Below are 24,338 nucleotides of genomic sequence, written 5' to 3'. Positions count from 1 at the left end.
GGCCCTGTCTTTAAGAGCCATCTTTGACAGGAAATAAAAGAATAAGCCGGGAGGGCTTCCATGGTCCCATAGCAGCCCAGAGAGGCCAGGCCTCGGATTGCCCAGTATTCCTCCCTCTTTCCTTCTTTTGCCCTTCTATCTTTGAGTTTGGTGAGCACTCCTCCGTCAGCAGGAGGGGCAGAAGTGGCTAGAAAGTGAAGAGTGAAGGCAGCACTTGGCTATTTTCACTAAGCTAGGGGCAACTGAATTGCCTTATCCATGACATGTGCAGGCTGTCCTCAAATCCCAGGACCATGCAGGTCGTGGATATTGTTGCTGTTTTAGGTTGCTTGGCATTTTGCTTTTAAATCTGCCTTAGTTTTGGTTCAGTTCAGGGTAAATGACCACCGGGGGCAAATGCTCTGACATGGAAAAACCTACATACTCAGGGACAAGCAGGGGTCTGCCCAGCTCTGAAACACTGGGAAGTCATTTATCCTCTGAGAACTTTGGGTTGCACCATTGATAGCAAATTTCAGTGATGAGATGCTGGATGCAAAGGTTCTATACCCATACGGCTCTACGTTATTGCCACTTTTGCAAATAATTGAGTACAGATTCCAAGGACCCCATTGTCTGAGTGCCCAGGGACCTGTATTAGTTTTCTAGGGTCACGTATTAGTCCATTCCCTGTTGCTATAACAAAATACCGGAGGCTGGGTACTTTATAAAGCTGTTTATTTGGCTCACAATTCTGACAGTGGTGTCCTGAAAAGGGGTTCCTGGCTGTGTCAAATATGGTGAATAGCCAGCGCAGAAGGGGAAAAGCATGTGGGGAGCTCTCACTTTTATAATAGCCAGCTCTTGCAAGAACTAATTCCATAAGACTAGCATTAAACCCTTCCCAGGGTGATGTCCCCGTGAGCTACTTACCCTGCACTAGGCCCCATTTCCTGAAGGTTCTACCACTTCTCAACATGATACCCTGGGGGCCACATACAACTTTGTGGTGGCACAACTTTCAGCACACATGAAACTTTCAGGGGACATATCTCAAACCATACCCAAATCATAGCTGGCGACTACAACAAAACACCACCACAGCTTTATTTATTTGTTTATTTTTGTTTTGTTTTTGAGACAGGCTCTCACTGTGGAGTCCAGGCTGGTCTTGAACTCACTATGTAATTCAGGCTGGCCTCAGCCTCCCAAGTGCTGGGAATATAGGTGTGCACCACCACACCCAGCTTCCCACAGCTTTAGTAACACAAATTTATTTTCTCACAATTCTGGAGGCTATAAAGCCAACATCAAAATGCTGGCTTTTCCACACGCTCCTCCCTGTGTGCTGAACCTCCCTTCTCATAAAGACTCCAGTCATTCTGTACTAGGCCCCACCCTGATGGCTCCATTTCAATTTAATCACCTCTTAATCCTATCTCCAAATACAGTCGAATTCTGAGGAACTAAGGGAAGGCCTTCAACATATTACTGGGGGTGAGTGGGCATAATTCAGCCCATAACAACCTATTCTGAAAATCCTTGAGACTAGAAATAAAAACAGGAACCTCCTGGAGTGGACACAGTCCTCTCAGTTCTCTCCCTTCTGCACTTTTTTGAAGAGTAAAAACTTCGAAAGTCTTTCTGCTTCATTTCTACCCCTCTGTGAATTCTTGCCGATGCTTTTACCCATCAGCTGTACTGAGACACAAACACAATCGCTGGCCCTTTCTAGGTGCAGAGTTAAGGCGCATCTGTAGTGTTCAAGATCTTTGCCCGTCTCCCTAGCCAAAACAGGCTAGTCTTTGACTTCTCTCACCTGGTGAGGAATTCCTCCCGAAGCCAACCTCAGGCTGAATTCACAGCTTCTGAGGTAAGATGCCGTAGGGGAGAGGGACATATGTTCAGTGCCACCCAGGAATTTGAACTCAGAGCCTTGGGCCACACACAACCTCGCAAATACTTACACAGCTCCTGGCTGCATCTCAGGCGATATGTCTTCCAGGAGGTATTGCGGTATACACAAGAGCAGGGAAGGATACTGCCCAGCTTCTAGCTCTCAGAAAGTGGCCTGGGTTACGGCGGTCATTGAAGCCCAAGCACCATGCCATCTTGACCATGCTCAGGCCCGGACTCTTAAAACTCGCAGACACATGGATCCCACACCTGGCCCGGGCCTATCCGGAAGTACCTGGGGCATTACTTGGCCATGTTGTGTTGGGATAATAGACCGGGAACCACCATCTTCTGGCAAGATCCGGAAAAGAGAAAGCTCACAACAATCGATGCTGGGAATATCGAAAATGAAAAACACAGGGGAAACTCCTCAGGAGTCCGCACAAGCTCTAACAAAATATGAGGAGTCGATGAGTGGCACCACATGCTACTGCAGAGTGTGGGCCAGTTTGCACGGGGAACCGAGCCCCCAAATTCCGAACACCCACTGAACCAGGACTTGGGGCGGGGGTTCCCTCCAAAAAGCACAACTCGCAGAGTACCGCCCCGTTAAGTCATTTAGGCAGGATTGAGGGACGGGTAAACACGTCCGACAAACGGGCACAGCGCTCATCCCAGGAGAAGACAGCCCAATTCAACCACTGCACTTCGCGGACAAGACAGGAGAGGCCCCTTGTAACCGAGGACCTCAGATCCTTCCCGCGGCCTACGGTCCTCCTTCAGAGCTCCTGGCTCCACCCTGCTCAGTCCAACCTAAGGACCCTGCGGACCACAAATCCTGAGCGCCCGCTGGTAACCGAGGCTCCTACCCCAGGACCCGCTGTCCCGGCCGCCGCTTTTCCCACCGCGAGGCGGCCGAACAGGGAGCGCAAGGGACGCACCTGGGTGTGGCTGTGCTAGTGCCCGCGAGTGCCGCAAAGGAGCAGGGCCGGGAACACGCAGCGGCGAGCCCCGCCCGCCCACAGGAGCGTAGCGACCAGGAGGCGGGGCAGCAAGGGACACGTCCTTCCCACCTCTGCCAGAAGCCTAAGCCTAGGCCTAAGCAAGGCTTTCCGGGCCCCAACGCCCCCCCCCCCCAACCCGGAGGACAAGCGGTACAGCTCTTCCCAAGGAGCGCCGTGGGTGGCTCTGAAAAGAGCCTTTGTGTACGACCGGACGTGGAACGGAGCTCGCGCTTCTTAGGCCCGCTCCCCGCGGATGCGGCGGGCCAGCTGGATGTCCTTTGGCATGATGGTGACGCGCTTGGCGTGGATGGCGCACAGATTGGTGTCCTCGAACAAGCCCACCAGGTAGGCCTCACTCGCCTCCTGCAGCGCCATCACGGCCGAGCTCTGGAAGCGCAGGTCCGTCTTGAAGTCCTGCGCGATCTCGCGCACCAGCCGCTGGAAGGGTAGCTTGCGGATCAGCAGCTCGGTGGACTTCTGGTAGCGCCGGATCTCGCGCAGCGCCACGGTGCCCGGCCGGTAGCGGTGCGGCTTCTTCACGCCGCCCGTGGCCGGGGCGCTCTTGCGGGCCGCCTTGGTGGCCAGCTGCTTGCGCGGGGCCTTGCCGCCGGTCGACTTGCGGGCGGTCTGCTTCGTGCGCGCCATAGCGGACGGCGACGGGGACGAGAGCTCAAGAGCTCAGCGGCTGACACCCTAAAGACGCCCCCGGCCCGCGCAGCACCCTTTTATAGGCAGTCTTTTCCCCACTGGGCGGGAAAATTTAATTGAAAAGCCCGCGCTGCAGGTCCATTGGCTCTGACCCCTGGCCCGGCGCCGCCGATTGGCTCGGGCCGCTCCCAACCCCGCCCCGCCCCGCCCCGCCCCGCCCCGCCCCGCCCCGCCCCGCCCCACACACCCTCGTGCCCCTTTCCACTTTTCCCCTGACGGACAGTTTTCCCGCTTCGTGTTCCGTCGCTCCCAGAATGCAGTCGGCTGCGAGCGCTGTCCACTCACACGGTCTCTCGTGCGCCCCTCACTCCCCGCAAGCCCACTGCTGCCCCGGCGCCCCTTGCCGCCCCGCGCTGCGATGCGGCTCCGGAGTTGAGCCTCAACTTTTCGCCCCGCCCCTCGGGTCACGCCACTTCCCGGGCCGCCCGGGGTCCCCGCCCGCCACTTCTCGGCCGGTCGTCTTTCTCCGCCTGTTCGATGCCTCTCGGCGGGAAAGTTGTTAGGCGAGGTCACGCCTTCGAAAGCCGCCACGAATCCTACGTTACATCCGATATAGCAAAGAGCACGGCGAAGCTCTGACCCAGGCGCCCCCCCAGCGCGCCCGCTCCCCTCCCGATAGGGCCCGCGGGCGCAGGGTCGGCCGGCCAACACTCCCCCTCGTACAGGGCCTCCGCGGCCTCCCAGGCGTTCGCTGCCCGCCTTAGCAGAGGCCCACCCCCTACGCCCCACCCGCGGTGAGGGAAGGAAGCGCCCGAGACCCGAAGGGGCCAAGCGAGTGCGAGCGCCGAGCAGAGGGCACCCGCCTCTCCTCGGCTCAGAGGGTGGACAACCGGCCGCTGTGACAACTCCTTTTACTTGAAAGGGTGGGTGGCTCTGAAAAGAGCCTTTGGGTTTCATGAGCGCCCCTGCGGGACGCGCGCTGCGCGGGGAATTCCAGACGCAGGCCTCACTTGCCCTTCGCCTTGTGGTGGCTCTCCGTCTTCTTCGGGAGCAGCACCGCCTGGATGTTGGGCAGCACACCGCCCTGGGCGATGGTAACTTTGCCCAGCAGCTTGTTCAGCTCCTCGTCGTTGCGGATGGCCAGCTGCAGGTGGCGAGGGATGATGCGCGTCTTCTTGTTGTCGCGCGCCGCGTTGCCCGCCAGCTCCAGGATCTCGGCCGTCAGGTACTCCAGCACGGCCGCCATGTACACGGGCGCGCCGGCCCCCACCCGCTCGGCGTAGTTGCCCTTGCGCAGCAGGCGGTGCACCCGGCCCACCGGGAACTGCAGCCCGGCGCGGGAGGACCGCGACTTGGCCTTAGCGCGGGCCTTGCCTCCTTGCTTGCCACGGCCAGACATCACAGCGACGACACCCTACAACAACGGCTAACGCCCAACCACCGGGAAAACCCTCGCAGACACCGCCGCCTCACCCTTTTATAGCTACAGCGCGGATTGTCCTCGGACCACGCTCATTGGTTATGACCTCACGACCAATAGGAGAGCTCGGCCAGATCCTGCTCATTTGCATAATCTCGTCCTCCTCGCCCGCGCGCCGCTGAAAACCCGCGAATCGCAGCGCCGCGCGATCGGCACCTTCATTTGCATGCGGCCGCTATAAGTACGCCGGCGTCTCGGGCGCGCCCGGGTGCGTCCTGCGGTGCCTTCTTGCTAGGTGGCGTTCGCTCCTCGTCCTTTTCGCCATGCCCGAGCCCGCCAAGTCCGCTCAGGCTCCCAAGAAGGGCTCCAAAAAGGCCGTCACCAAAGCCCAGAAGAAGGACGGCAAGAAGCGCAAGCGCAGCCGCAAGGAGAGCTATTCCATCTACGTGTACAAGGTCCTGAAGCAGGTCCACCCCGACACCGGCATCTCGTCCAAGGCCATGGGCATCATGAACTCCTTCGTCAACGACATCTTCGAGCGCATCGCCGGCGAGGCGTCCCGCCTGGCGCATTACAACAAGCGCTCGACCATCACGTCCCGCGAGATCCAGACGGCCGTGCGCCTGCTGCTGCCGGGCGAGCTGGCCAAGCACGCCGTGTCCGAGGGCACCAAGGCCGTCACCAAGTACACCAGCTCCAAGTGAGTGCCGCCCGCACCCGGCGCTCCTCGGCTGCCTTCCTCAAAGGCTCTTTTCAGAGCCACCCACCTCATCATTGAAAGCAGCTGTCATGGTACTGTCTGTTAGACGTCTGCCTACGCCTTGTCTCTCCTGTTGGTCTTTCCCTCCCAGTCAGGAGAGGGCACAAGCCCTCCGCCCTCGTAGTGAGGCCTTTGGTTGCAGGGACCGTGGTGGTCAGATGGGCTGTGCCTGGCTAGAGGGGACTCGGCCGGTTCATGTTCCTTGCAGAGAATGATGTGCGCCTAGCTATGTCCTTAGCTCCTGAGAGGCCGTTGATAGTGGGAAGCTGACCTCTGAGGGACACGAGAAGTGCAGTCACAAAGGCACAAATAGCCATCTCCAGTGACATAACCGTGTTGACATTAACCCTCTTACGTGAATATTTCTGAGTTGTGCGGAGAAATCCAGCCGGACACAGGTGCACCTCTAACCCCAACCAGCATCCTGGGAGGCTGAGCAGGAGGATCCTAAATTTAGTCTAGTGCCAGGTGAGATGCATGCCTGTGATCCCCGCACTGGGGAGACTAAAGCAAGAGGATCGCCCCTGTATTCCAGGCCAGCCTGGAACTACATGGTGAGTTCAAGGTCAATTTGAAGTACATAGAGACACCCTGTCTCAAAAAGCCAAATCAACCTAAATTTGAGTCCAGCCTGAGCAATTTAGTAAACCTTGTCTCTAATTTCAATTTTAATCTGGGAAGGACTGCTCAGTGCCAAAACCCGGAGTGCAATGTCTGTTACCCAAATCATTTCGCCTGTCATTTCAGCGCTGTGGGAGGCTGAGGCAGGAGCATTGCAGGCCACTTTAGCAAGATCTTGTCTCAACAGGAAGTCAGAAGCGCTGGAGACAAAACTCTTGGGTGTGATTTGGCAAAAGAAAGGCCTTGTGTGTGAACCCTTGGGTCACAAGCTCTTGCTCACTTCATTAAGGGAGAGATTTCCCCAGCACGTGGTAAAGAAGCTTGGTTCTGACCCCTAGAAATCAACCGGTAACACTGGTGCCGTCTTCTTGAAATATTGTGCAACGTACCTAAGGACCTTACACGGGAAGAGGGCTCACGTCCCATCTTAAAAAGCTGGTCAGCTGGGAATCCATTCTACAGTGAAATCAAAAAGCTGGGTTTCTACAGGCAGAACTTGGAAGACTTGAGTAAAGAGGCCAACGTGGTGCAAGGAGGCTGATTGGCTTGAGCTCATTGTGTGCACTTGGGGACCCTTGGACTGTTTTAGGCAGGGATCGAAAGGACACGGCTGCATTCACCTTAAAAACCTCTGCCCGTTGCTGTGCAGATTATCAGTGCCAGGCTGGCCAGGGTGGGAAGGAGGAAGCTGGTTAGGAGCCTGTTGTGGGGTTTTGGGTAGAGCAGGGACTCCTGCAGCACCACCAGCACTGCCGGGGTTCAGTTAACAGTGAGGGTTCCCCAGCCCCAGTCATCCGTGTTAACGAATCCTCTGGGTGACTTTGATGTGGCCCTAGAGGTGCTGAGCTGGAGCGCCACGGTCACGATGGAGGCAGCAGTGTTGGTTTGGGATTCTGTCTTGGAGTTAGAACTGAGAGGCCTTGCAGAAGAATCAACTTAGGTGAGAATGAAGCCCCTAGGTTCTTGGCTTGAACTGGGTAGGGAGGGGCTGTTAACCAGGATGGAATACAGTACTGGGAGGTGGTAGGGTTGGTGCATGGAAGGAATCCGGAGCAGCTGTTTATATTCCACGTGACACGCTCCCAGCACAGGCATAGCAGGGGGAGCAAACGCTTTCACCCTATGTAAACTTCCTTCTTAGGTGTTGGTCTTGAAGTATAACTTAGTAGATGATAGTCCTATAAAGCATTAGTGACTGCTTTTGTAGCATTCATTTTTCTAGTTCTGTTCCTGTGACAGCTGCCACGTTTCCTGGAAAGCAGGTGTGGGGCTCAGAACTGAGCCGCCTGAGTCATTTCAGACTTCCAGTTAGACCACTTTATCTGCCACACTCTTACATGGTTTGAATCTTGAAATATTTCAGAAATCACAAATAATTTTCCAGGATTAAAAAAAAGATGACATTAGAACTTCAGTATTGAAAGGTCTCCCAGGAGTTAAATAGGGTAGATATGGACAACAGAGGTGATCCAACTAAATATTTGGACTGAACATCCAAGTGGTAAAATCACTCTTTCTTTTCTCTTCTAAAATTTCATTTCTTTATTTAATTTTGTTTTGTGGTGCTGAGATCAAACTTAGGGCCTTGAGCATTCAAAAATGAATAAGTGCTCTACCACTGAACTACACCTTCAGCTAAAATCACTATTTGACCAAACCCCAAACCTCTCCTGCCTCAGCTTCCCAGAGTATTGGGGTTACAGGTGTGTTGGGATTATGCTGCACCTGGATAGAACTTTATACTTTTTTTTTAGACAGGGTCTTGATATGTAGTTCAGGATAGACTTGAACTCACTATGTAGCCCAAACTGGGCTTGAACTTGCAGCAATCCTCCTGCCTCAGCCTCCCAAGTGCTGGGATTATAGGTTTGTGGCACCACACCCAGCCTTAGAACATTATATTTTCATCAGGAGTTTAAATTACAGTTCTTAAAAAAGCCCAAGTGAGAACAGAATAGGAAGAATTTAACTGTAACTTCATAGATAAATCTGTGAAACATTGTGTCACAATCGGCCGCTTTGTCACCTTGACTCTACTTGCTTTTTTCTCTTAGGTGTCTACATAAAACTCCAAATACCTTTTTCTACCTCGACATATTTCTTGTCTATTCCACCCAATTAAAGCTATAATTTATTTCCTAATTATTTGCAAGTTTTGCCTTATTTCACTGCCAAAACAAAACTAAACAACAGCAAAAGAAATTCCCACAAAACAACCAAACTTTCCAAAAATGTCCCCGGAAACACTTCCTGCCTTTCTGTAAGTCATACATGACGCTCCTGAGCAATCAGCAGATTGTTAAAGCCTGAAAATTGCAGGACAGGGTGGAAGGAAGACAACGAGGAGCATTGAGTACACGGGATGGGAACATAACTTTATGTTAAGAGGGACCCACAGGAGGTTTGTTAAAAACCAAGTTATATGTGGAGGAAAAAAAAACCAAAACCAAGTTATATGTGGAGGATACAGAGGTGAACATTTGGTTCTGGAGACACAAGACATGGGAGGGACGACAGAAAACAGCTAACCCTAAAGGACCGGAGAGTGACTCCGTGTAATTATAGCTCAGCAAGCAATCACTGCTTTCTCTTTTTCACCGAAATCCATCCTTACACTTGCGGAAGCAAAACTGACACTTGCTCTGGCTCCACTGTATTCGTACCATTTCCCACAGTAAAGGCTAATTTTATTTTATTATTTTTGGTGTCGGGGATCAAACTTGGGACCTTGCCCTTGCGAGGCAGGTGGTGGAACCACTGAGCTAAATCCCCGGCCCCATAAAGGCTAATTTAAAAAAATACACTCTGCATACTGACAAAAACCATCCAGGGGATGATGCAACAGTAAGCAGAATAGAAAAATTTCTTGTCCACAGAACTTCTGCTTGGTGGATAAATGAAAATAATCAATTGCCTAACATCGGGGCGGGGGGGGGGGGTAAGGGCTATGAAGTAGAGCAGGTTACGAACTGGAGTGGGACTGGCAGGTCTGATCAGTTAATATTTAAGAAACAAACTGAACAGAGTAACATCCTGAGCTGTCAGGTTCTTGGGGTAGTGAGTTCAAGTGTTATCAAGCACTAGACCTGGCCAGTGACACTGGGACAAACAAGTTGGGGAGTGAGCACAGAGGTCGTGGAGGTGAAATTATCGAGGCCATGGAGGAGTCTCTTAGCCCTCTGCGAAGCTGTGGACTCTGAACTGTGAAGCAGCGCTTTTGGAGAGCCTGACTTGGACACGTCACGATTTAACTTGATTACAAAATAAAAAAGTTCTCTGGATTCTCTGTTGAAAAACCAGAGGAAAGAGGCAGGGAGACTACCGAGGAGGCCACACTAATAGTTCGGGAGATAGACAAATAGTCAAGATATACCGTAAGTAAAATTGATGAACCCAGTGTAGGTTACAACAGAAAGTGGGGAATCAAAGATTAACTGCGAAACTCTGGCCTGAGCACTTGGAAAGAGATGCTATTTACTGATATGTAACGAACGGGTTTGAAGAAAGAAATCGAAATCATTGTTTCATAAATAAGAGGCTGGCTGCGCTTGCGCTTCTTGCCGTCCTTCTTCTGGGCTTTGGTGACGGCCTTTTTGGAGCCCTTCTTGGGAGCCTGAGCGGACTTGGCGGGCTCGGGCATGGCGAAAAGGACGAGGAGCGAACGCCACCTAGCAAGAAGGCACCGCAGGACGCACCCGGGCGCGCCCGAGACGCCGGCGTACTTATAGCGGCCGCATGCAAATGAAGGTGCCGATCGCGCGGCGCTGCGATTCGCGGGTTTTCAGCGGCGCGCGGGCGAGGAGGACGAGATTATGCAAATGAGCAGGATCTGGCCGAGCTCTCCTATTGGTCGTGAGGTCATAACCAATGAGCGTGGTCCGAGGACAATCCGCGCTGTAGCTATAAAAGGGTGAGGCGGCGGTGTCTGCGAGGGTTTTCCCGGTGGTTGGGCGTTAGCCGTTGTTGTAGGGTGTCGTCGCTGTGATGTCTGGCCGTGGCAAGCAAGGAGGCAAGGCCCGCGCTAAGGCCAAGTCGCGGTCCTCCCGCGCCGGGCTGCAGTTCCCGGTGGGCCGGGTGCACCGCCTGCTGCGCAAGGGCAACTACGCCGAGCGGGTGGGGGCCGGCGCGCCCGTGTACATGGCGGCCGTGCTGGAGTACCTGACGGCCGAGATCCTGGAGCTGGCGGGCAACGCGGCGCGCGACAACAAGAAGACGCGCATCATCCCTCGCCACCTGCAGCTGGCCATCCGCAACGACGAGGAGCTGAACAAGCTGCTGGGCAAAGTTACCATCGCCCAGGGCGGTGTGCTGCCCAACATCCAGGCGGTGCTGCTCCCGAAGAAGACGGAGAGCCACCACAAGGCGAAGGGCAAGTGAGGCCTGCGTCTGGAATTCCCCGCGCAGCGCGCGTCCCGCAGGGGCGCTCATGAAACCCAAAGGCTCTTTTCAGAGCCACCCACCCTTTCAAGTAAAAGGAGTTGTCACAGCGGCCGGTTGTCCACCCTCTGAGCCGAGGAGAGGCGGGTGCCCTCTGCTCGGCGCTCGCACTCGCTTGGCCCCTTCGGGTCTCGGGCGCTTCCTTCCCTCACCGCGGGTGGGGCGTAGGGGGTGGGCCTCTGCTAAGGCGGGCAGCGAACGCCTGGGAGGCCGCGGAGGCCCTGTACGAGGGGGAGTGTTGGCCGGCCGACCCTGCGCCCGCGGGCCCTATCGGGAGGGGAGCGGGCGCGCTGGGGGGGCGCCTGGGTCAGAGCTTCGCCGTGCTCTTTGCTATATCGGATGTAACGTAGGATTCGTGGCGGCTTTCGAAGGCGTGACCTCGCCTAACAACTTTCCCGCCGAGAGGCATCGAACAGGCGGAGAAAGACGACCGGCCGAGAAGTGGCGGGCGGGGACCCCGGGCGGCCCGGGAAGTGGCGTGACCCGAGGGGCGGGGCGAAAAGTTGAGGCTCAACTCCGGAGCCGCATCGCAGCGCGGGGCGGCAAGGGGCGCCGGGGCAGCAGTGGGCTTGCGGGGAGTGAGGGGCGCACGAGAGACCGTGTGAGTGGACAGCGCTCGCAGCCGACTGCATTCTGGGAGCGACGGAACACGAAGCGGGAAAACTGTCCGTCAGGGGAAAAGTGGAAAGGGGCACGAGGGTGTGTGGGGCGGGGCGGGGCGGGGCGGGGCGGGGCGGGGTTGGGAGCGGCCCGAGCCAATCGGCGGCGCCGGGCCAGGGGTCAGAGCCAATGGACCTGCAGCGCGGGCTTTTCAATTAAATTTTCCCGCCCAGTGGGGAAAAGACTGCCTATAAAAGGGTGCTGCGCGGGCCGGGGGCGTCTTTAGGGTGTCAGCCGCTGAGCTCTTGAGCTCTCGTCCCCGTCGCCGTCCGCTATGGCGCGCACGAAGCAGACCGCCCGCAAGTCGACCGGCGGCAAGGCCCCGCGCAAGCAGCTGGCCACCAAGGCGGCCCGCAAGAGCGCCCCGGCCACGGGCGGCGTGAAGAAGCCGCACCGCTACCGGCCGGGCACCGTGGCGCTGCGCGAGATCCGGCGCTACCAGAAGTCCACCGAGCTGCTGATCCGCAAGCTACCCTTCCAGCGGCTGGTGCGCGAGATCGCGCAGGACTTCAAGACGGACCTGCGCTTCCAGAGCTCGGCCGTGATGGCGCTGCAGGAGGCGAGCGAGGCCTACCTGGTGGGCTTGTTCGAGGACACCAATCTGTGCGCCATCCACGCCAAGCGCGTCACCATCATGCCAAAGGACATCCAGCTGGCCCGCCGCATCCGCGGGGAGCGGGCCTAAGAAGCGCGAGCTCCGTTCCACGTCCGGTCGTACACAAAGGCTCTTTTCAGAGCCACCCACGGCGCTCCTTGGGAAGAGCTGTACCGCTTGTCCTCCGGGTTGGGGGGGGGGGGCGTTGGGGCCCGGAAAGCCTTGCTTAGGCCTAGGCTTAGGCTTCTGGCAGAGGTGGGAAGGACGTGTCCCTTGCTGCCCCGCCTCCTGGTCGCTACGCTCCTGTGGGCGGGCGGGGCTCGCCGCTGCGTGTTCCCGGCCCTGCTCCTTTGCGGCACTCGCGGGCACTAGCACAGCCACACCCAGGTGCGTCCCTTGCGCTCCCTGTTCGGCCGCCTCGCGGTGGGAAAAGCGGCGGCCGGGACAGCGGGTCCTGGGGTAGGAGCCTCGGTTACCGGCGGGCGCTCAGGATTTGTGCTTTGCAGCCTTTACTTGTACTGAGTAGGCCTAAACTGGCCTAGGCTTTGTACCCAGTCGAGAGCACCGGCGGTAAGCTGCTCTTCCCCAAAAGTGGGCTCATCAGCCGTTGGGGCTAAGTGATGAGCTGCAAAAAGAAAGCGCCACCTTGGCTCTCTGGCTTCTGCAGGTAGAGTTAGGGATTCCTGGGCTTGGTGCGGGAGTCCTGAGCCTGGCCGCTGTCTCCAGTTGCGTGTTCACCTCACATTCTCTCAAGCCAACTCCCTATGGATGCATAGACTAATTTCGCATTATTTGAAGGGTTCCCATCGCAAGTACACAGGGACATTTGAGCTCTTCAGGAAGGTACTCTTCTCTGAAGGCTGTGACGTGAGTCTGTATTCTAGGACATATTTAAGAGATTGCACATTGAAAGGGCAGAATAGGGGTCTCGATTTCAGGTTTTGGGTAAGAGTGGATCAAAAGGGGAGAACATGGTCCCCAGGTCGGCAGGTTGAGCTCCCATCGTAGGAAATGGCTTAGCCAGTTTCCGGTGAGTCCTGGGGCGGGGGTGTTGGCAGGGCTGGCGGACTCCAGTCCACGTGGGACTCCAATGGTCGTGCAGGTCTCAGATGACAGCTCTTCTTAGTCTTCCTCCCTGTTTGCACTCGGAAGAGGACGGAACTTACCTTGTTTTTTTTTAGCGCAGGTGTCAGACTGAAAACATTCATTACCGTCATTGAGACATCACACGTGGAGAAAGAACCGGAATAAACTTAGTTTGTAACGTTGCCATTTGCTCTCATATGTCAGAAGGAGAGAAGTAGTTCAGTACTGTGGTCTTTCCTTCCTTGGATTGTCACATGTTTTTGTGTCAGGGTCACAGCAGTTTCTGCCTAGGGCCTGGACCTGTAATACAGGGTGTGCGTGCACTCTGTACTTTGAGAGCTGGTGGGAGTCCACCTTGGTACCTGACATCTCAGGCCCAGCAATGGCCAAGCAGGCCCCGGAACCTGGGGGCGTTGCTGTCAGTCCTCTCTCCCCTCTGCCTGCTGGAAGATGATGAGCTTTAACTCACCAGTCTGAGTCCTCTAAACTGCAGGAAATTTCCCTGACTGTCTCTCAAAGGAAAATTTCACAGCGATGTTGAAATCTAGTGGGGAACAGGATGACATTTGTGTCCTGTAGCTGTAAGGGCTGCACCCACGACAGTCTCAAATCTTCCTATTTGGCAGATGGGCATAAACTGAGTCCATCAATACCTGATAGCAATTTAAAATGTATGTTTTGACATTTTAAATTTTCTGTATCTAAATCATTCTCTACTAACAGATGAGGGTTAAAGGGTAACGAAGAACAAGGTAAATAAGTACACTTCCTCTAATACTTAGCTTCTACATGGCTAGTTTGATTGCAGGAAGTCTACCTTGAAAGTAGAGTTTTTAGGGAAAATCCATGTCTGGCAGCCATCCAGTTGGGCCCTAGTCTCAAGTGGAATGCAGGCAGACTTCCCAGCTCCCTAGCATGGATTTAAGCAGCACCCAAATGTTTTGGCTTTAGAATTACACATCAAGATAGAGACGATGGGACTTTAGATGCTCATTTGAAAAATACACACAGGTACAGGACAAGCCTCAGTTCAGGTAAAGAAGCCAGACAAACCCAATCATCCTTCACAAGATCTCAAATCGGAGCCTTTGACAAGATTACTTTCCTGGAATTGCTACCAGGAGATAACTGGCTAAACAGGCATTCCAGAAGGTAAACTTGTGAAGAGCTTGGCACCAAGGAGAGCGCACAGGAGGACTGGCAGATTATGTTACAGAAGCCCCAGTTGGGGACCTCATGCCACTGACCATCTGGCCCAAAGCAACTTGGGCACTGCCCCAGGCACCTCTGGTCACTTCCTCTCAGAGCTGTCACAGGAATTCTGACCCTCTTGGACATGGATTAATAACTTGTCAACAAGAATGACTCTAGGAATGGAGCTCTTACATATCCAGGCTTCTTTCTGGCCCCTAAACCGAGGAAGATGGCAGTACCAAAGAGCACATTGGCCCAGAAGAAACACTGCGCTTAAAAGATGAGTAGCCTTTACCTGCTAATCAGTAATGGCGGTCCCTGGGCCAGGGAGACACACGTCTTTTTGCAGTGCCAGGGTGAGTGAGTCTATTGAATTGTTGCTGAACAGGCATCTTATAAAAGATGCTAGTCTCCAGGAGGAACTGAGGTAGGCCCATGACAGTTGCAGGTATATCCACCTGAACACCTATCTGTGTGCGGCTGAACTCTCAAGAGTGCTGTGTATAACCCTCAAGCTTTCTCAGTTAACTCCTGCCTTCCAGGAACTTTCAGGAAAAGGCCCAATCCTCCTGAGTCCAGATCTCTAGGTGGGTGACTAGGACCCTGACAAGTACTCAGGGAAGGTTTTCACATTGTGCTCCACTGAGGCTCTGGTTGTATGGAAATGTTAGAATATTGATTGTTTGATCCTTGAAAAAAGGAGAAAGTAAGGTTTTTAAGCAATGACAAACATGGTTCATTTTTAATTCTGCCTTTGGTGGTGGGGGGACAGGTGTGTGTGTGTGTAGAGAAAAACCATGTAGTAAAATCTGGCCCTGTTGATATCACCTTGGCCTCTTTGGAAGAGGACTTGTCATTCAGGTTCACTATTTCTCCTGGTCATCCTTTTCTTCTCTGGGCCTCTGTCTCAGTCTTTTCATGGCCTTCTCTTCTCTGTCAGTATTCCTGGTTTTCTCCATGCTGGCCTTGGCCATCTTTTTTCCTTGCAACTCAAAATCATCGACCACCTGCTTTCCATATTTCTGCCTTTGTTAAGTGCTCCCAAATCAGTATCTTCTACTAAGACCCAATCCTGAGCTGTACACCAATTTTTCACACCACTCAGTGGGCAGGTCCCTCGGGTTGTATAATAGGCAGTTCCGACTCAATTCCAAAGCTGTATACCTCATCTTGCTTCCCAGGTCTATTTGTTCCCATCCATACCTTCCATTTACAGACAGATACCTACATTCCCCTTAGCTGTTCAGATTAGAAGTTCCTTCCTTTTTCCCTTTGTCCTAAACTGTGCTTTCCTTCCATCCATTCATGACTCCTGTCTTAATCGATACCCTCACAGGCTGTGGTCTAGCAGATTAAATATACAGGCTGGTCTCTGTATCGGCCTGATGGCTATCTTTTTAAAAAATGCCACTGGGTGTGGTGGTGCAGGCTTGTAATCCCTGCACTTGGTGGGTGAGGCAGGCAGGAGGATTGTCTTGAGTTCCAGGCCAGCCTAGACTATATAGTGAGACCCTGCTTCAGAAAATTTGAAAAAAAGCCTATTATTCTCATGCTTAAAAATTTTTCACCACCTTCTCACTTCTTTCAGAAGGAAATTCACTTTCCTTTCTTGGCAGTTCAGAGCAGTAAATGTGGATCCCTAGGAAGGATTCAGGAGCCAGACAAACCCCCAAGTTTGAATCCTGGCCTTGTCCTAAGATCAAGTATATGAGCTCAGGAAGTAAATTTCTTTCTTTCTTTTTTTTAAGGAAGTAAATTTCTATAGGCCTTACTTTTCCCATTTGTAAAATGGGCACAATAGTAAATTATCTATAATTTTGTTGGGAAAAATGATAGTGACAGATAATTGTCTAACACAGTGTTGAGTCTAGAATAAACTTTCAATTAATTTTATTACTAGTTATTAACCTTTTAATAGTTATTAATTTTTAAAAACATCCCAGTAAAATTTATTGTAATATACATCTAGTTCCTGTGTTTCCTGGAGCCTCCTCAGATTTCAGATGCACTTCCAGCAGAACAAGTATGTTCCAGTCCCATGCAGCACTTCCATTTCTTAAGTAGACAGTGTCTTCACATACTCAATGTCTTCTGTCCAGAATGTTCTTGCCTTCTTCGCAATTCTGAGAGCCTCTTCTTTTTCTGCAAGATTCAGCCCCAGATGCCTCCCCCTTCCTTTCTCCTCTTTGCCCTGTCTCTGAGTCCTCCTCCTTCCCTCTACCTCCCTCCCTCCCATCTGGAGATCCCTTCCATTTCCTAACCTCAAGCTGGTAATATGGGCAGGGTGAGGATTTGTCTTCGTTCATCTCTGTGGCATTAGCATTCAAGGAAACAGGCATACCATAGATGCCCAGGAAATGCTGTGGAAATGAATTCACTTGACCTTCTACTCTGCCTTATGAAAGGAAGTTGGGCACAAAAGGCCCCATCTTTTGAAGTCCTTATAGTTACAGATCAGGAGCAGCCCTGGGCTAGTCCTCTTGGAACAACTTCCGAGGCCCTCAGGGGCGTCCCAGATACAGGGAGTAGGAAACTGCTTATGGTCATGGCCTCTGAGAAGCTCATGTACCCCTTGTTCACAGGTGGCCACAGTTGGAGCCTTAGGCTGATCCTAGCAGTAGCAACTGAGAAGGAGTTCACTGGGCTGTGCCCCACCAGCATCTCCAATCCTGCTGAAAGCAGAGGACCTGGGGAGGAGGTCCTGTTTCTCTATCTCCAAAGTGAGGAGAATCAGCTGTGCTGTCGGGGTTCCTATGGGATGTGGTAAGGCGAACAGTCCGTGGGGTTTATCTAAAGAGAGACAGGAAGAAGAGGGAAGGATGGGCGGCAGAAGAGAGAAGGGATGGGAAACAGAAACTTGAGGACATCACTGCTATGAATTGGGATTTGAGGCCCCTTGGGCGTGGTGGGGGTAGGGCCAGGCTCCTGACCTTTAACCGGAAAAAGGCTCCAAAGAGAAAAGATTTGGATCGACATTTCCTCATTGTAAAACAGGATAACTGTTGCAGTGGATCACCATGAGGATGAAAAACAATTACATTTAATATAAAATGGTTAGAACAGAGCCTAACTTGTAATAAATTGATACTAATGACATCATTAACGTTGAAATTACTATTAATGACATCAATAGTAATTGATGTAGCCGGGGATTTAGCTCAGTGGTTCCACCGCCTGCCTCGCAAGTGCAAGGTCCCGAGTTCGATGCCTGGTACCAAAAAAAAAAAAAAAGAAAAAGTAATTGATGTAAGTCTGAATTACAGTCATCCTTAAAAAATGATACAGAACAACTTGTGAATAATTTTAAATGCATGATGAGCTTCTACACTGTGTGGCCTAGATACGAGGACACCAGGGTTCCTAGGTGGCTTATAGTTCACCTTTCACTCCCAGCCCCATCTGGTTTCAGAATAGCTGGTGGGGGGAATTGGTTCCTCCAGTTGAATAGAAGAAACTAAGGAGAGAATGTGGATCTCAGAGCCAAAAGATGGCAGAAGTAGAATTTGAGCCTGGATCTTGTGTTTTACTTTTCTTTTTTATTAGATTCATTGTTTCAAGAAAGCTATACATGCGGTTATTCCATAGCGAGATACAGTGTATCTTATTGTAGTTTAGAAGCAGCAGTAGCTCTGATTTCTGCTGACTCCAAACTTCCAATGTATTTTACATGCACATTCGGAGACATGTAAAATTGAAACAAGCTGCACAAAATGATACCTATTTTTTGTTTGGGATACACTTTGATATTTTCAGTTCTATTCTGTTACATGAAAAGAAAGTGCTTGTTTACATCTTTTAAAGTAAATTTTACCACTTGCCAATGGGTTTTAACCTGGAACTATAAACCACTACAATAGAGAAAATTACCAAAACCAAATGAAATTACCACTCTGATTAAAACATGCTACTGTCTTGTGCAGTAGGAATCCCAGCATCCTCATACCTGGAGGCAGTTTCCAAGTTTGAAGCAATGGGAACCAGATCTTTGGGCTTTATGAATACTAATCTGCACTAATTTGAAGGTGTGCTCTGGTAGGTGGTGAAGAAGGATGTAGATTGAAAGATGAATTCTGAAGCTTTTCCAGTAGGAACACTTGGGTTGGGGCTGTCAAATCCAGGCAAAAGAACCAGAAAAATAGGAGAATTGTGAGTGATGACCAGTCCAGAAGGTTGGCCTTGGTCAGTAATGAGAAATGGGTTTGTAGTGGTGGGGACTTTGAGGCCAGCTTTCTTAGGGTCTTAAATGTTAAACTAGTAAGGGAATAGGTTTTACTCTGCAAACTGTAGGAGGAAAAATAAGAACAGCTGGTGGATTATAGAAGAGGAAGCACAAAATCTAGTATTCATATGTAAGGATATTCATAAAATTGATAATCAGGGAAAATAGATTACTGTGTACTAGATAGTCCAGCAAATACTAGAACATGGATTAATGTCAAGGGGTGGCCGAGATGGAGGGCTTAGGTTCTTGGTGCCCTTCTTGTGAGCTGTGGATGAGGGCAGCATTCTGAAGGGCAGATTGCTACCTCCTAGGCCAGTTAATTTACACAAATCACAGGAGCTGGAATTCTGTTTCTGTGTATTCATCTTTTATGTCTTTTATCTAGTTGTCCCCCAAAGCTTCATGCATTCCTAGGTGGAGCTTTTCAGAGGTGGCTGGTTCTAGGGTATGTGATGCTGGGATTAAGCCTTACAATGCTGGGATTAAGGGTGTGTGATTACTAAATTAGTCCACTGATTGGTTAAGCATAGTTCTGTGTGTGGATAATAGGAAGATCCATCCTGGATATGGGCGGCACCACCCACAAGGCAAGTAGCCTGGAGGGGATAAAAGGGAAAGGCTTCTGCCTCATTGCTTGATGCTGCTTCTGCTGCTTGCTGCTCTGCTGCCTTCTGCCTGCCATGGACTGTTTCTCCTCTGTGATGCCCCTCTGCCAGATGACCCTGCCTTGAAGCCAGCCATCTAGGAAATGAAACCTCTACAAACTGTGAGCTACAATAAACCTTTTCCTCCTTTAACTCTGGATGTTGGGTATTTTGTCTTAGCAATGAGAAAAGTAACTAAGACATCCAAAAGAAATTCTCACACAAGTTTATCAGGAAACATGACAAAGACAATGGAACATTAGAAACAACGTTGGACATTCATTACCAGGAAAAAGGATAAATAAAATATGGTAGATTCACTCTGTGGTGTACTCTGCAGCAATATAAGTTTATAATGGACACCTGTCTCAGTCAGTTTGAGGAGCTATTACAAGATGTCTTAGGGTAATTTGTAAACAACAGAAATTTGTTGCTTACAGGTTTTTGTTTGTTTGTTCACCCAGTACCAGGATCAAACTCAGGACCTTGTGCTTACAAGGCAGGCATGGCAGCACTGAGCTACATCCCCAGCCCTGTTGCTTACAGTTTTGAAAGCTGGGAAAACCAAGGTCAAGGTGCCAGCAAGCTTGTGTCTGGTGAGTGTGTTTGCTATAGATGGCCCTTCTGTGTGTCCTCAACATGGGAGAAGGTATAGGGAGAGGGTAATGGAAGTTGTCAGAGACCCCTGCAGTGGTCCTGGCCTCCTGCAAGCCAGTACGATGTCTGTGAGATAGGAAAGTGGGAATTAAAAGAAACACAGAGACAGAGACTTGAGAGAAACTGAGTCTTAGGCTGATCTAAGCTGCTCTGGGCAGCAAAGACAAAGGACTCCTAGGACGTCTGGTGTTTATTTGTCACCAGTGTGTGTGTAGGGGGAAGCTGGGCAGCCTTGGACACCTGCTGATAGCAAGGATCAGGCAGGCGGGATTGGAGAATGAGGGCATAGCATTCTTTGTGCTGAAGAGAACATTCGGTTAATTCAGAAGGAGGAACTTAGCTGGAGTCAGTTGACCTTGACTGGGAGTGAGCTCAGCCAAGCTCTGCTACTTCCAATGTAACACAGGCGAATCACGGAGGGGCAGGAGGCTGGTGCCACTATAGCCTGCTAATACTGCATGAAGGTGTCTGCTACCAGAAGGGACAGACCGCTCCTTCAGGTCTCTGGTAAGGTCACTAACCTATTCATGAGGGCTTTGTTCTTGTGATTTAATCACCCCTTGATGTCCCCACCTCTTAATATCACATTGCTTATTAAGTTTTGACATAAGAATTTCAGGGTGTGGGGGGACCACATTCAGGCCACAGGAACACCTAACAACAAAGAGAGGTCTTTAAAAACAACATAAGCCAGAAGGAAATAAGGTAATCAATTGAATGAGCTTGAAAACAATACTATTTATATAAATGACATTAAGGTATTTAACAATTGTATACAGACACAGGAAAAAAAAAGTATATAAATGACATTAATGTATTTAACATTCATATACAGACACAGAAAGATACTTTAAAATGAAAGTGGGAAAAGATCAGGAATAAAAGATATGGATAAAAGATAACAAGAGGGCCAGGTGTGGTGGTGCACGTCTGTAGTGCGGTCCCAGAACTTGGAAAGCTGAGGCAGGAGGCCACCATGAGTTTGAGGCCAACCTGGACTACACAGGGAGACCCTGGAGAGAGAGAGAGAGAGAGAGAGAGAGAGAGAGAGAGAGAGAGAGGGAGAGAGAGGGAGAGAGAGACAATACTATAGTGGGTAGTGCTTTAAGCAGGATAACATGAGAGCTGTATGGAAAGAACACTATCCCATGGAAAGGAATGCAAAAGGAACCAGAAAGGAGCAGCACTTAACTGCAGAAAGCCAAGCCTCAGGCCTCATGTTACAGTAAATAATACCGGAGATGAAATATGTGTGTTTTTGGGTTTTTCTTGGTACCGGGGATCGAACTCGGGACCTTGCGCTTGCGAGGCAGGCGCCGGAACCACTGAGCTAAATTCCCAGCCCCCGGAGATGAAATATGAAATATATCTCCCAACCTGTTCATTGTATGATATGCTGAGTTCTTGTTCTCTAGAAATCAAACAATGAGTCCTAGGGACAATGGAAGTTAAGAGCAGGAAGACATTAGGGCTGGGGATGTAGCTCAATGGCACCACGCCTGCCTCAGAAGGACAAGGTCCTGAGTTTGATCCCTGGTACCGGAAAAAAGAAATTTAAAAAAAAAAAAAAGAGCAGGAAGATATTTATTGATAGAAAAGCTCCTGAGGGGCAGGAGAGGGTCCAAGTGGGTAGTCTGGGGAACCTCACAGCCATGAACATCCAATAAGGTTACAAGTGTAGTCACGCAGGTAATAGTGGTCCAGTTGGGAAACAAGTGGATGGAAAGAACGGAGATTCTCCTAGGAAGTGGTGGGTCTAGAGGTCTCTGGTCACCCACCGGGTGGGTGTTGATGTCTATCTAGACTTCATTAGGCCGAGTGTTTGTCCTTTGAGGAAGTATGTGGGTCTGGTCATCTTGTCTTTACTGTAGATGAGAGGTGCTGAGGAGAGAACAAAGGACAAGGGAACGAGCCACAGCCATGGGCAGGAGGAAGCTGCCGACTACTGCACATGGACACTTGCCCGAACCTGGATGGGGGAAAGGCCAGAAAGGGATTGTTGAGGCAAAAAGTAATCAGAGATGACTCGACGTCCTGCCTGAGTGCCTGGGAGGAGGGCGCCCCCTTCACAGGGCCAGGAGCCGGCAGAAGGAGCCGCTGACGACCTCGCTTCGGGCCACACGGGCAGAGCCTGGAGCTGGCGGGATCCCCAAGGAGCTGAGGACGCAAGCACCAGGAAGAGCTCGCCAGGCGCGGCCCAAGTGGGCCTCTGAGGACACCGCACCACTTAGGGACCCAATGGCAACAGGCAGCGGAGCAGAGTTTTATCCTCAAGTCCGAGGAAAAGATATAATAAGGAAACCGGACCGGATGACGCCATGCACTTCCCAGCCCTGACGTTCTACGGTTCTGTTAAATAATGTGGCAAATAGATGAACAGATCCTCAGATTCCCCGGGATTTGCAAGTCCTACACAAGTATTTTAGTAAAAGTCAGGACATCTCAGGGTGTATCAGAGAATGTCATGTTGTTTCAACTCCATAAACATCAGTTTCCTCCTTTATAAAATGGGAATAATGTTTACATTTGGGTATTCTGAAGATCTGAATACTTTTGAATAATACATTTAACACAGTATAGCAGTCATGCCCACTGGGAAGTCAACTTGCTTCTTTATACTGACTATATTTTTCTGGTCTAGCCCTGAAAATCTGACCCTGCCTTTATCCACTCTTTCTTCGTTCTCTACATTCTACGTGGAGACACTCTCTTCTCCCCTAGTGATTCCAGAGCATGTAAGAAGCAGGTTCGCGAAAAATATATCGCTTTTGGTGTTTATGTTACTTGCTGGTTTCACTTTTTCCCCCACACAGGTCTTTTAATTTGATCTTTGAAACATTACTATGAAAAAGGGAGGAATCCTCAGTAGCACTAAAGATGAAGAAATGTAACTATGGCAGAAACTTAGATTTTCCAGGTCAATATAATCCAGACTGTGTGTGTCTGTCTATCATCTGATTATTTTAGGGAAAATTATATTCATGCTTATTTTAAGAAATTTAAACAATTCAGAAATGTTCAATGAAGATAGTAAAACCAATATCTATAAATAATTCTTAACTTTTTGTAAACATTCTTCTAATTCTCTACACATTTATACGTATTTATATATGCTAGTGACATTTTGCATAAATCCTAGTTTGCCTCTAATCCCAGCAGTCTGGGAAGCTAATACAGGAGGATCCCAAATTCAAGCCCAGCCTGGGCAACTTAACAAGATCATCTCAAAATAAAAAATAAAAAAGAGGCTAAGGATGTAGCTTATGTGAAGTCCTCGGGTTTAATTTCTAGTGACAGGGCAGGGGCTGGGGGAGTGCAAGTTCAATTCTTTGAACTCAAGTAGAAAAATACCATGTACATCAATAGCTAGAATATAAAGTACAGAAGGTATGGGTTCAAATGAAAATAATGTAGTGAAAGCTGACTCAGAAGCATCTGGCTTGAGTGTCTGGTAAGATATTACTGCTAGTCAGAGACGAAAGCCTAGAAAGGGAAAATAGGACCTTAGTGAGTGGTCCATAGTGAAGTGTGAATTGTCAGCAAGATGCTCAATGCTTCCATGACCGCTCTAATACAAGTAGACCCCTAGGACCGACTAATCTTTTGTATGTATCTATTCTAGTCCAAGTCCTGAATTCACTCTGGAAGAGAAAGAGCAGCTGGCTCACATTATTTTTATTAGCAAACTAAAGAGATAAAATAGACTATGCTCTCCACTGTTACAGATGACTAAATATAGCATTATATTCTTTATTGTTGGAAATGGTTAAGAGAAAGGCATATGTTAATGCAAAAATTGTGTTACTTCATAGTCTGTAATTTTAATGTCTTTACAAGGTGTGACGAAAACTAAATACTGCTGTCACGTGCCATCCAGTGGAAAGGCAGGCTCATAAAAACATTAGTGTGTCCTCAACTACCTTAGTCACTGGATCTGGCACATGGGGCTTCTGGCTCTTCCCCAAAGTCAAAATGAACATGAAAGGTAAATGTTTGGAATCAGTTCAGGACATGGAGGCAGCCGTGACAGCAAATTAAAGACACAAAAGAGGACTTTCAGATCTGCTTCAGAGTGGCAAAAACGATGGGATAAGTGTGTTTCAAGCCAGGGGAATTATTGAGTCTTACTGTAAAACATTTTAAAAACTGTAAATATTAACTATTGTTTTGATCATACTTTGTACATTGTTTATGTAACTATTTTTCTTTCCTGTTCCAATGAGCTCCACGAGGGTGAATCTCGCATCTTTTCCTTGCTGTCAGTATGCTTGGTAAAGCAACTAGTATTAAACTTCTCCCACCCAAGTGTTTTTGTGGACCCGCCAATTTTAAATCCAAATCAGGGGAGTTTAGGAGAAATGAAGTATTGGCTTGTTGTATTCTTTGCCCGATACTTTTGCCTGGTCAAAATTAAACACTACCTTCTGTATTAATGGTGGGCATGTTCTTAATAGGCCTCCATTTTACTAAGCTACTACAGGTCCAAACAGGAAAAAGCCACATAAATCACATTTT

At 50.3% G+C, this 24,338-nt stretch overlaps 5 protein-coding genes across 6 annotated transcripts; 3 read left to right on the top strand and 2 right to left on the bottom strand.

The window, feature by feature from the left end:
* Window positions 1-700: 700 nt before the first annotated feature.
* LOC110351010 (histone H3) lies at window positions 701-3,524 on the bottom strand. The gene has a single exon (XM_021265836.2). The coding sequence runs from the start codon at window positions 3,522-3,524 to the stop codon at window positions 3,114-3,116; it is 411 nt and encodes a 136-aa protein (XP_021121495.1). The 3' UTR covers window positions 701-3,113.
* An 897-nt stretch (window positions 3,525-4,421) lies between these two features.
* LOC147827779 (histone H2A type 2-A) lies at window positions 4,422-4,992 on the bottom strand. Its single transcript, XM_087213367.1, has one exon. The coding sequence runs from the start codon at window positions 4,924-4,926 to the stop codon at window positions 4,534-4,536; it is 393 nt and encodes a 130-aa protein (XP_087069493.1). The 5' UTR covers window positions 4,927-4,992; the 3' UTR covers window positions 4,422-4,533.
* Window positions 4,993-5,156: 164 nt separating this feature from the next.
* Window positions 5,157-8,985, top strand: LOC101708799 (histone H2B type 2-E-like). The gene has a single exon (XM_087213368.1). The coding sequence runs from the start codon at window positions 5,271-5,273 to the stop codon at window positions 5,649-5,651; it is 381 nt and encodes a 126-aa protein (XP_087069494.1). The 5' UTR covers window positions 5,157-5,270; the 3' UTR covers window positions 5,652-8,985.
* Window positions 8,986-10,242: 1,257 nt separating this feature from the next.
* On the top strand, window positions 10,243-10,817 carry LOC101708448 (histone H2A type 2-A). Its single transcript, XM_004853932.3, has one exon. It carries the CDS (start codon window positions 10,313-10,315, stop codon window positions 10,703-10,705), a length of 393 nt encoding a protein of 130 aa, XP_004853989.1. The 5' UTR covers window positions 10,243-10,312; the 3' UTR covers window positions 10,706-10,817.
* Window positions 10,818-11,586: 769 nt separating this feature from the next.
* On the top strand, window positions 11,587-24,252 carry LOC110351009 (histone H3). 2 transcript variants are annotated; one of them, XM_087213366.1, is made up of 2 exons: window positions 11,587-19,762; window positions 21,695-24,252. In XM_087213366.1, exon 1 carries the CDS (start codon window positions 11,700-11,702, stop codon window positions 12,108-12,110), a length of 411 nt encoding a protein of 136 aa, XP_087069492.1. In that variant the 5' UTR covers window positions 11,587-11,699; the 3' UTR covers window positions 12,111-19,762; window positions 21,695-24,252. The 2 variants fall into 2 exon arrangements, 1 of the variants encoding a protein (XP_087069492.1); XR_015452088.1 differs by lacking the exon at window positions 11,587-19,762 and adding an exon at window positions 19,790-20,330.
* Window positions 24,253-24,338: the final 86 nt, after the last annotated feature.

This window comes from Heterocephalus glaber, unplaced genomic scaffold (assembly GCF_053883595.1).
Source record: "Heterocephalus glaber isolate CG9 unplaced genomic scaffold, H.glaber_assembly_v1.0 deba00001442, whole genome shotgun sequence".
Classification (NCBI taxonomy): Eukaryota; Metazoa; Chordata; class Mammalia; order Rodentia; family Bathyergidae; genus Heterocephalus; species Heterocephalus glaber.
The sequence above is the reverse complement of the archived record's forward strand: the minus strand, read 5'-3'. Positions and strand labels throughout refer to the sequence as shown.

Bases quoted from the DNA above. Each gene is read 5' to 3' on its own strand.
- LOC110351010 (XM_021265836.2), bottom strand. From the start codon at position 3,524: ATGGCGCGCACGAAGCAGACCGCCCGCAAGTCGACCGGCGGCAAGGCC.
- LOC147827779 (XM_087213367.1), bottom strand. From the start codon at position 4,926: ATGTCTGGCCGTGGCAAGCAAGGAGGCAAGGCCCGCGCTAAGGCCAAG.
- LOC101708799 (XM_087213368.1), top strand. From the start codon at position 5,271: ATGCCCGAGCCCGCCAAGTCCGCTCAGGCTCCCAAGAAGGGCTCCAAA.
- LOC101708448 (XM_004853932.3), top strand. From the start codon at position 10,313: ATGTCTGGCCGTGGCAAGCAAGGAGGCAAGGCCCGCGCTAAGGCCAAG.
- LOC110351009 (XM_087213366.1), top strand. From the start codon at position 11,700: ATGGCGCGCACGAAGCAGACCGCCCGCAAGTCGACCGGCGGCAAGGCC.